The sequence below is a fragment of the Cebus imitator genome, unplaced genomic scaffold (genome assembly GCF_001604975.1).
Source record: "Cebus imitator isolate Cc_AM_T3 unplaced genomic scaffold, Cebus_imitator-1.0 Scaffold202, whole genome shotgun sequence".
Taxonomy (NCBI): domain Eukaryota; kingdom Metazoa; phylum Chordata; class Mammalia; order Primates; family Cebidae; genus Cebus; species Cebus imitator.
Window position 1 is genome coordinate 3156024 of NW_016107517.1, and position 11438 is coordinate 3167461.

Here is an 11438-nt window from a genome sequence, read left to right on the forward strand (position 1 = left end):
GTTCCTGCAATTCTCCTGCCTCAGCCTCCCGAGCAGCTGGGACTACAGGCGTGTACCACTACACCCAGCTAATTTTTGTATTTTCAGTAGAGACGGGGTTTCACCATGTTGGCCAGGCTAGTCTCAAACTCCTGACCTCACGTGATCCACCTGCCTTGGCCTCCCAAAATGCTGGGATTACAGGCGTGAACCACTGCACCCCGCCTGTATCTTAAGGTATGCGTAGGATGGACATACAACAAACAACTTGGTGTGCACTTTTCTTAAAGAAGAAACTAATTGCCACTGAACATCTCTACTATGTTCTAGACACTCACTACACTAGAAAGGTTCACACTAAATTACAATTTAAGTCATAACAAAAATAAGATGATGTCTTCAAAAAACTGAAAAGTCCTAGAGGATGCTGACAGACTAAAACCAAGAGTATAAATTAACCTACTTTCAATAGGTGGCTTTGGTCCGCTGACTAAAGCTTCAGTGATCTGAGAGGCAACTGAGCTGTCAAATCCAGAATTAGAAGAATCTGGGTCTGGGTCACTGAGAATGCTGGGGAAGCTCGCTTTGCTTTGTGTTGGCAATTCAGACTGGCGTTCTGGAAAAGGTTAAATAGGTGACATTTTAAAATTATTGACACCATGAGGAGAGTGAAAAGACAAGCTACCAACTGAGATAAGCTATCTGTAACACAGAAAAACAAAGAGCCAGATTCACAGAGACAGAGAAAGTGTGTATGTGTCTGTACGTACAGCAGATCCTCACTTAATGTAGTTGAAACGTTCTTGGAAACTGCCAGTAAGTTAAACGACATATAACAAAACAAATTTTTTATCAGTTATAATAAAACAATATTAATGAAAGGGTTATTTGAGGACCTGCTATACATCACTTCACTTAAATCTGCAGTTTCCAAAAACCTATCAGTGATGTTAAGTGAGGACTTACTGTACATATATTTTTAAATCAATTAAAAAAAAAACAGAACCTGACATGAAATAATGGACTAATAACTTTAATAAGGATTTTATTTAAAAATCTTGAATGGCCAAAAAAAATCTAAAAAGATGTTTAATCCCATTAGGAACTAGGCAAAATCCAGTTAAAACACAACAGACTATAACATACTCACCAGGCTGGCAAAAATGTATAAACTTGACATTATCAAATGCAGAAGAGGATGTAAGGTAACTTGCACAATGCTATAGGAATGAAAAATGGCACAGCAAGTTTGGCAAACAATTTGATGTTTCCTTATCAAGTTTTAATGTGTGCATTTCTTTCCATTCAGGACACATACTTTCACATGTGCCCCAGAATAATGTGCAAGAATGTTCACAGCAGTATTATGTCCATCAATGGCAGAATGGATACAGAACTTGGTACTCCACAGTGTGAAGGTACCACAGCAGCAATGAAGGGCAGCCACCGCAGTTACACGCCATCAGCATGGACTCATCTCTCAAATAACCCCCAATAGAAAGAAAGCACAAAAGAACAAATGCAGCACAATTCCACATAAGGTTCAAGGGCATGCAAAGTGAAACTACAGGCAAGCAAAGGAGGAAAAAAATTAGGATCATTATCACAAAAATCAGGTTAGTAATGAGGCAGCTATTGGGAGAAACACATAGGTAGCCTCTAGGCCATGAAAATATTCTTTTTCTTAACTTGGATGGCAGGTCGCTCCAGGTTCGCTTAATTATAATTCCTTTAAAAAAGTGAATGTATGTTTTATTTCAGATTGTGTAATTTTAAAAACAAAGGGGACTAAATTCCTGATTAAAGAACTATACAAATCAATAAAAGACCATCAATCCAATGGAAAAATGGCCAGCGACACATGAAAAGATGCCTTAGACACATAGCATCTTTTCTCATTCACTTATTAACAGAAATGCTAAAATTATCCTATAATGCCATTTTTAAAAATCTCAGATTGTTGAAGTACAAAAAGTTAGATAACATACAATCAACCAAAATGTAGAAAAAAAGAGTTAAATTGGCTAGTTGCATGGTAAACTAGTAAGTGGTAGGTGTTTGTCAGGAATAAATCATAAAGGAAAACAAAACCTCTGAAATGAACAGTCACTGTTAAGGTAAAACTCCACCCCTTGTCATCTATGTTTAACTTGTCTGCTTGTTTTTTTAAAGTTAAGAAAACACCAACTGCATCATACAAAAATACACCTTTGGTCCACAGATGCCACTGTAAGACATTTGAATTTTAGGCCTCCAGAGAGATCTGGGTGGCTAGCTCCAGTGCGCAAAGGCGTGCTTGCTTTTTCTTTACACTTGTGAAGAGGAATGGATTCGGATATCTGCAATCTGGGTAGAGGAGAGCAAGTAGCAAGCTTAGCCATTCGGCCACACTTCTCAGCCCTTACTCTAGGCATGTGATCCTTCCTGCACGTTAATATACTTCACAACTTTCTCGCAGCTGACTCAAGGCATACTAAGTTGAAAGGAAGGTCAGATGTGATTCTCACTTCATTATTATAAATAAATACTATTTAAATACTATAAATAAATACTGTAAATACTAAGCTAGAACCATCAGAATACATCACTTCTGTATCCAGTTTTCAAAGTATCTGGTGTTTGTCAGGAATAAATAAAAGTAATCATTTTATTTCTATTAAATTATATCTGGCACTCCCGGACAATAAGTACTTTTGTTCTTATTAGTACAACCTTAAAAGTCTTAAAAAGATTTCTTTTAGTTTCAGAAAATAACCATTGTTACATTGCTCTTGTTCTGCTTTTGCGACAGGGTCTTACTCTGTTGCCCAGGCTAGAGTGCAGTGGTGCACTCACGGCTCATTGTGGCCTTGACCTCCCAAGATCAAGTGATCCTCTTACGTCAGCCTCCTGGGTAGCTGGGACCACACCTGCTCACACCAAACTAATTTTTTTAAGTTACTTTTGTAAAGACAGGGTCTCCCTATGTTGCCCAGGCTGGCTTTAAACTCCCGGGATCAAGTATTCTCATGCCTCAGCCTCCCAGACTGCTGGGATTATAGGAACATGCCACAGTGCCTGGCCCCATGGTTATATTGTTAATACACAATCCTTTAAAGGTTTACAATGTTTCAAAGGAAAAGCTGTGGGGTGGTTTTTGTTTTTTAGGAAAAGCTGTTTATTGTATCATATCAGCTTATAGCAAAGCCAAATGTCACAGGTGTATGACATCTAAGAAGGATGGGGCATTGTCAAAATTAATACTTGAGCTTACTTAATTACAAAGTCAAGGGTTCACAAACCCAGCTACATATTAGTTTCCCTACTGAGTTACTCTCAAGTGAGAAGATGAATGCTTACAGCAGGCAAGCCCAAAGTGCCTCCTCTACACCTTCAGAACTCAAGGGTCTCTCTGACCACCAGTTCCCCTTCTATTACTTTCTGTCAGGACACACTCTTTACTTCAAGAGCACTGATTAATTTGCTTACATGTTTAACACAGAATGTGCCAGAACAATCCTGAACAAGAATAAAGTTGAGAGTCTCATACCCCCCAATTTCAAAACTTGGTACAAAGCTATAGTAATTAAAACAGTGTGGTACTAGCAGAAAGACAGACACAGACAAATGGAATAGAAAGCCCAGAAATAAACCCTTGCATATATGGGCAAATGATTTTCAACAAGGATGCCAAGAGAACGCTGTTTTGGCTATTCAGGGTCCTTTGAGACAGGTCTCAAGCTATCATGCAGGCTGGAGTGCAGTGTCACAATCACAGCTCACTGCAGCCTGCATCTCCTGAGATCAAGTGATCCTCCCACTTAAGCCTTACACGTAGTTGAGACCACAGGCATGTACCACCACACCCAGCTAAGTTTTTAATCATATGTGGAGACAAAGTCTCCCTATGTTGCCCAGGCTAGTCTTGAACTCCTGCCCTTAGACAATTCTTCCACTTTGGCCTCTCCCAAAGACTGCAGGTATGAGCTACTATGCCAACCTTTCTTCAATTTAAAGATGGATTTTTTTTTTTTTTTTTTTTTAAGACAGAGGTTCGCTCCATCGCCCAGGCTGAAGTGCAGTGGCGCAATCTCGGCTCGAAATGAGAGTCTCACTGTAGCCCAGGCTGGAGTACAGTGGTATATTCTCGGCTCACTGCAACCTTTGCCTCCCAGGTTCAAGCGATTCTCCTACCTCAGCATTCCGAGTAGCTGAGATTACAGGTATGCACCACCCATGCCCAGCTAATTTTTGTATTTTTAGTAGAGACAGGTTTCATCATGCTGGCCAGGCTAGTCTCGAACTCCTGACCTCAAACGATCTCCCTGCCTTCGCCTCCCAAAGTTCTGGGAGTACAGGTGTGAGTCACGGTGCCCAGCCAAGACTTCCATTTAAGATGCAGTATTAAAACTACTTTTTGAAATGGACGATACTAACCTTTTAGCAGTTATAAAAACCATCATTTTAAGTAGAGTCCTCAACAAGAGAGGCCTAAATATTATCACACAGGAATACCCAAACCACTGATTCCTCCTTACCGGCCAAGGCTAACTGAAGCCCACTAATGTCCACAGACTGGCCCATGTTTCCAACATCCATCAGCGCAATCTGTCGAGGTGTCTTTTTGAAGAGTTCCCGTGGGGGTGCCAGCATCAGCTGGGAAAGAAAAAACTTTTCTGGTGGAGTTATAGGAGGTAAAAATCCTGCAAACAAAAATGTATAACAATTTCTCCAATGGTTACTTTTAAAAATCAACTTGAATCTGGTAAAATCAGTACTTGCTACTTGCCACTTTAAGCCACATATTTTTAAGAGGTAAATAATAATTAGGTTTCAGTTAACCAAATATATACATTTATGAACTATGTAATTAAATATGTCATTTGAAATTCTATGATCTGTGTCCCTACCAATGAAACTTAGAGGGTTTTTTTTTGGTTTTGTGTGTTTTTGTTGTTTTGTTTTTTTTAGAGATAGAGTCTCCTTCTGTCACCCAGGCTAGAGTGCAGTGGCACAATCTTGGCTCACCCATGTTCAAGCTATTCTCCTGCTTCAGCCTCCCAAGCAGCTGGAACTACAGGTGCACACCACCACACCCGGCTCATTTTTTGTGTTTTTAGTAGAGACGGGGTTTCACCGTGTTAGCCAGGATGGTCTTGATCTCCTGACCTCATGATCCACTCGCCTCAGCCTCCCAAAGTGCTGAGATTACAGGCATGAGCCGCTACACCCAGCCGAAACTTAAGGATTTTGTACCTGTTAAAGCCCGATGTTTATTAATTAAAGAAAACCTGTCTCTGTTTCGTGTTTCTTTCCTCTTTAATTCTTACATTAATAACTTCATTTTCTAAAGTGCCTCAATTCCTGTAAAGGCTAAAGCTTATATACGCAAGCAAAAATAGGTAACACTACAGTGCTTGGAAATGCTTTCCTTTTTTCTGTTTCCACCGTGTAGAAGTTGAATAAATAGAAGAGCAACCAGCAGCAATGCAAATGCACTTCACATACCTGATTCAACACGCAGTGCAGCTACAAATTCCCGCGAAGCTGGATGTTCCTTCCCTTTAGTCCCATATTCAATTGTTCATCAAGCCTCATCTCTCCCACTGCAGCACTGTCATCAGGCTGCATTCCCTCAGCTCCAGTCCTCACACCTCTCTTGCCTGGACTACTTTTGCCCCTCTACTGACTTCCCCAGCTCCCAGTTGTGACCCCTGCCCACCCACCACCCATAGTCCACACTACCTCTCACCATTTAGTTATATCTCTAGAGTACAAATCCGATCACATTACTTAACGTGTTCACACAGAATTAAACCCAAATTTCTATATCATTACAAGACCCTTCATAATCTGGTCCCAATGCACCTTCCTAATCTCACTTCTTGACCTTCTTTCCCATCCACGTACCCTACACCCCAGTTGCACAAAATCCCTCAACTTCTACATTCAGGTGGTGGTTGTTGTTGAGGCAGAGCCTCACTCTCTTCCCCAGGCTGAAGTGCAGTGGTGAGATCTCAGCTCACTGCAGCCTCCGACTTCCAAGTTCAAGCAATTCTCCTGACTTCTGAGTAGCTGGGATTACAGGAGCGCACCATCACACCGGGCTAATTTTTGTATTTTTGGTAGAGACGGAGTTTTGTCATGTTGGCCAGGCTGGTCTCAAACTCCTGGCCTCAAGTGATCTGCCTGCCTCGGCCTCCCGAAGTGCAAGTGCTGGGATTGCAGGCGTGAGCCACGGCACCAGGACTTACACCCAATTCTTTAGTAATACGTGGCAGAGCCACTCCTGCCCTCCCACCCACATCCCTAATCAATATCCAAAAATATCACTCCTTTTGAGAATTTTTCTGGCTCTACAGGTGGTCGTTCCTTCCTCTGTACTCCCCAGCATTACACAATCGCAGAATCATCGGAAAAGCATTCTGAAGACATACCCACTAAATGTCTTACCCTAAACATACATCAGCAGCAGCTCTGGGAGTGGGGTGTTAACACTGATTTTTTTTTTTTTTTTTTGAGACGGAGTTTCGCTCTTGTTACCCAGGCTGGAGTGCAATGGCGCGATACCGGCTCACCGCAACCTCCGCCTCCTGGGTTCAGGCAATTCTCCTGCCTCAACTTCCTGAGTAGCTGGGATTACAGGCATGCGTCACCATGCCCAGCTAATGAACACTGATATTTTCTCTTCTGTCTTATCTATACGCCATCCCTATCTACTTTAATAACGGCAATGATAATAGTGGGTAACACTCACAGGTAACTGCATTCTTTGTAATAACTCTACCAGCTAAGAATTGTTACCATTTGCATTTTACAGATGAGGAATCTGAGGCACAAAAGAGTTAAATATAGTCCATCCATGGATTCCTTCTCTTGCAACTGCCATCCCACCCATGGCAAATCTGTATCTACAATGCCGTCTATGGACTAGGTGTGGGTTTAGATTCACTGTATATGAGAATGACATTATGTAAGTTTGCCTCACCTGTTCCTCAGAATTCAAAGAACCCTCTGACCTAAATCCCACAGTGTCCCAATCCTCTAATACAAGCACCCCAGGGTGGTGGTTGTCTGTGTGTGCATGTTTAGAGGCAGGGTCTTGCTGTTACAGAGTGGTGTGATCCTAACTCACTGCAGTCTTAAACTACTAGGCTGAAGTGATCCTCCTGCTTCAACCTCCTGAGCAGCTGAGACTAGAGGTGTGAGCCACCCCATGCCCAGCAAATTTTTTTTTTAGTTTTTTGTAAAGACACGATCTTGCTATGTTGCCCAAGATGGTTTCAGACTCCTGGCTTCAAGCAATTCCCACCCTTATCCCTCACCACCCCGGCCTCCAAAAGTGCTGGGATTACAGGCGTGAGCCACCTCGACAGGCCTGGGTGATGAGTTTTGACCACAAAATTGTGTCACATTCACTTTCTGGGCAGTCACAAGCTTCTTAAAAGCAGGTTAAGTACCTGTACCCTAAGGGCATCTCAGGCCAATACAAAAGGTTGTCCTTCTTAGATATGGGCACTACTGGACACCAATCAGAAGATTGTGATGTGGTGCCAGGCAGGAACACTAACTAGAAGTGCAGAAGCCTTCTGTACCATAAAAACAAACTCCTTGTATTACCTCAAAATCTGCTGCCTTAACCTTGACTCCCTGAATAGCAGGCCCTACCTAATACCGGTTACAGAACGTAAGATCAAGCTGCTTCCTAACCTCTATCTGCTTCCTCCACTACACTGGTCCCTAAATCCTTCAGGTCCCCTTGTCACCAAGCCATTTTTCTTGTTTTCTGACTGCAAGTCTTCTTCCAAAGCAAATCCACACAAAGGATCCCCTGCTTGAGCTTAAAAACAAAAACAAAATGCAGCCTTGTAGCTAACCTACTAGTTTGGTCTCACCAATGCCACACAATGGTAACTACATGTTATGTAATGTACACCATGCATGCACTTTACATAATGTCCAGTAAATCATGTTTTTTTTTAACCGCAAGACCATCAATTTGAGGCTTTCTATCCTCTGCCCCCATCACTAACAGGCTAAGGACAGCGGCTGCTAAGTCTTTTATAGGGTTTCATGTACATTTCCACCCAACAACTTCTTCAGCTTCTTAATACTGACTTCTACGTTCTCCTTTGAGACTGAAAACCGGGGACAGATTCAGTCTTATCATTGGTTTTAACTTCACACACCACAGATGGGCTTTCAAGAACGAACCGTACTTGGGACACTAAACATGTCAAGACCTACACTGAGCTGTATGAAGTGATGGCAATTACAAAGAAATCATTTTCGGTGTCACGAACTTGCAATTAAGCTACCACCTCTCCATTCTTTAGAGTTAAGGCCGGTGTGGCCGGATGGAATGAGGAGCGTGGGGACGCAGAGGGAGACGGAAAAAGGGGATGCTCATTTCACAGGGAGAGTTAATTTCCCTTGCAGGTGAGTTCCCAGCAACGCAGGTGGAAAGCTGCGGAATCTAACGCTATCCACACGGCACAGCTGGCTTCAGGAGGTACCTGAGAGCGGAGGGCGGTCCGGCTCCTGGCCGCCGCGAGCTGGCGGCGCGGGGTTGAGAAGGTGCGCGAAGCTGGCGGCGAAGGGGTTGGCGGCCAGCGGCTCGGTGCGGTACATCTCCCAGAGCAGGTAGAGCGCCGTGAGGCGCTGCGCCGCGCTGGGCAGCAGGTCGGGCTGCTGGAGCAGCATGACGAGCACCGAGCCCAGGCGGAAGTGGTCGGCCTTGCTGAAGTAGTGGTGGAAGGCGGTGGACAGGCCCTCGAAGGTGCTGCCGCCCCCTGCCTCCTCCGAGATAATGCTCAGCAGGCTCGAGAGCTCCTTCGGGGTCAAGCTCATCCTGCCCGCGGGGCCCCCAGGGCTTCCCCTCCCGGACCCGGGGCCGCTTGCTCCGCCTCTGCCGCCGCTGGAGCCCCCGAAGCCGCTCCTGGACGCCGACCCTGCCGCTTCCTGGGACCCTCTCTGCTCCGCGGCGGTGAGAAGCCGGCCAGACGCCGTGCTCGCCCCTCCGCCGGGCATCAACCTTGCTCTCCTTCCCCGCTTCCCGGCCCGAGGGGCCCTGGCGCCGGCTGGCTCCGTCCCCGCGGCCGTAAAGCGCGCTGTTACACGACAGCGTCGCAAACAAAACACGTCGGGGAAACCAGACCGCTGCGGAGAAGGCCAGCGCCCTGCTAAAGCGAGGCTGATGGAGCGTAGCCAGGGACAGCTTGTGGAGAGGCGGGGTAGGCGGGGCGAATTGGCCGGAAGCGGGGGCGGGGTGAGGGCGGGGAGGAGGCCTGGGAGTGGAGTGGAGTGGAATGGAGGGGCGGGGCGAGGTCGGGCGGGCAGTGTTCAGGGCTGGCCTGGCTGAGGTTCCGCGGAGGGACTGCCCGAGGCCCGCGCGCTTCTGCGCAGCTGCGAGGGAAAGCCGCCCCTTGGCGATCCGCAGGGCAGGACCTGGTGCCATACGGTCCCAGTAAATGTTGTCTACGTTATTATTTGGAAAAATGCACCTAAGATGCTAATATTTTCTTAATATAACATCCGTAACTATTCGTCGTAAAAATATTGTAAATCCAGGTCCGGCGCGGTGGCGCATGCCTGTAATCCCGGCACTCTTCAGAGTCCGAGGCGGGAGAGTTGGTTGAGCCCCGGAGAGTCCGAGGCTGCAGTGAGCTGTGATCACCACTACACTCCAGCTCGGGCGACAGGCGAGACTCGGTCTCAGAAACATTTTTTTTTTTTTTTTTTAAATATAGTAAATGTCACACATTTCTCATAACCACGGTTAATTTCTAGTCTTACAGTCTTTTTTTGCAGAAATGGAATCATACTGCACTATGAGCTTTTGTGTACTTGGCTTTTTTCTCTTAACACGATTTCGAGAACATGTCTACAATTAATATTCATTTACAAAATCGTTTTCTGTGCCACGTCTTACTTAGACTGCCCTGGGGCGCTTATCGTGGGCACTAGCTGTGCATTAGAAACCCACGGGGAGAGGTTACAAATTCCTGGTTCCACCCCCAGAGATGATAATTCTGATGTTAATATACCCCAACTCTTCAGGTGAGTCTGATGTGCAGCCTGGGCTGAGAACCACCAGGTGGCATTTCCCAGACATGCCCGGTCCCTAAACCAACAGAAATGTACATGTATTTCGCCATTGATTACCACCATCGATTCCAGTCCCCACTGAACCATGTCAGTGCTCAAGAATTATCTAGTTAAGTGCCACCTCACTTCTTTTTTAAAAGGTATTTTTATTTATTTTGGGGGATAAATATATATTTAAATTTTTTTCATCTTTAAAAAATTATAATTCAATAGTTTAGGGAGAACAGGTGGTTTTTATTTACATGGATAACTTTGTGTGTGTGTGTGTGTGTGTGTGTGTGTGTGTTTAATTAAGAAGATAAAGGATAAATAAATGACTACTCCATAGGCAGAGCAGCCTACATGGATAAGTTCTTAGTGGTAACTTCTGAGATTTTGGTGCGCTCGTTACTAGAGCAGTGTACTTTGTACCCAATATGTAGTCTTTCATCCCTCACCCCACGCCGCACATTTCCCCCGCTCCTGCCCCTTTCTCCTCAAAGTCCATTATAACATTCTTATGTCTTTGTATCCTCATAACTTAGCTCCCACTTATAAGTGAGAAGTGTAATATTTGGTTTGCCACCTGAATTCTTAAGAAAAATTTAAAAAAGAGAAATTGCTGGGTCAACAGACGTGATGTCTACTGAATTTTAAAGGCCTCTATGGCTAGGAGCAGTGGCTCACGCCTGTAATCCCGACACTTTTGGAGGCCGAGGTGAAAGCGTCATGAGGTCAAGAGATCAAGACCATCCTAGCCAACAGAGTGAAACCCCATCTCTACTAAAAATACAAAAATTAGCTGGGCGTGGTGGCGTGCACCTGCAGTCCCAGCTATTCGGCAGGCTGAGGCAAGAGAATCGCTTGAACCGGGGAGGTAGAGGTTGCAGTGAGTCTAGATTGCACCACTGCAATCCAGACTGGCAACAGAGCAAGACTCCATCTCAAAAAAATTAATTAATTAATTAATTAATTAAAATTAATAAAGACATTCAATTTACTGCTAAATTGCACTTTTAGAAAGATCCCGCCAATTAACGTTCCTAACAGCAGCAGATATAATGTGGTAACTTGGAAATTAGCTTGAAAATACTCTCATTAATTTGTTATTATAGGGGCTGGGCACCGTGGCTCACACCTGTAATCCCAGCACTTTGGGAGGATGAGGCAGGCAGGCTCTTGAGGCCAGGAGTTCAAGACCAGCCTGGCCATGGTAAAACCCCATCTCTACTAAAAATATAAAACTTAGTTGGGCATGGTAGCTACTCTGGAGGATGAGGCAGAAGAATGGCTTGAACCTGGGAGGCAGAGGTTGCAGTGAGCCAAGATCACACCTCTGTACCTCAGCCTGGGCAACAGAGGGAGACTATCACCAAAAAAAAAAAAGTATATTT

General features: G+C 44.7%; 2 protein-coding genes across 3 annotated transcripts in view; one reads left to right on the forward strand and one right to left on the reverse strand.

The window, feature by feature from the left end:
• The window catches only part of CNOT11 (CCR4-NOT transcription complex subunit 11), a 17341-nt gene extending 8177 nt beyond the window's left edge, over positions 1 to 9164 (reverse strand). Inside the window, exons 1-3 of one of the 2 annotated variants that reach the window (XM_017547914.2) lie at positions 8475 to 9164; positions 4497 to 4661; positions 443 to 595 (exon numbers count right to left, since the gene is read on the reverse strand). In XM_017547914.2, coding sequence (XP_017403403.1) covers positions 443 to 595; positions 4497 to 4661; positions 8475 to 8988 — 832 coding nt within the window. In that variant the 5' untranslated portion in view covers positions 8989 to 9164. The remainder of the gene's footprint in view (positions 1 to 442; positions 596 to 4496; positions 4662 to 8474) is intronic. The other variant, XM_017547915.2, reaches the window with a different exon arrangement.
• The window catches only part of LOC108317441, a 24347-nt gene extending 13601 nt beyond the window's left edge, over positions 1 to 10746 (forward strand). The window contains exons 4-5 of the transcript XR_005203305.1: positions 7021 to 7024; positions 10721 to 10746. The gene's annotated coding sequence lies outside the window, so the exon portion shown is untranslated. The remainder of the gene's footprint in view (positions 1 to 7020; positions 7025 to 10720) is intronic.
• Positions 10747 to 11438: the final 692 nt, after the last annotated feature.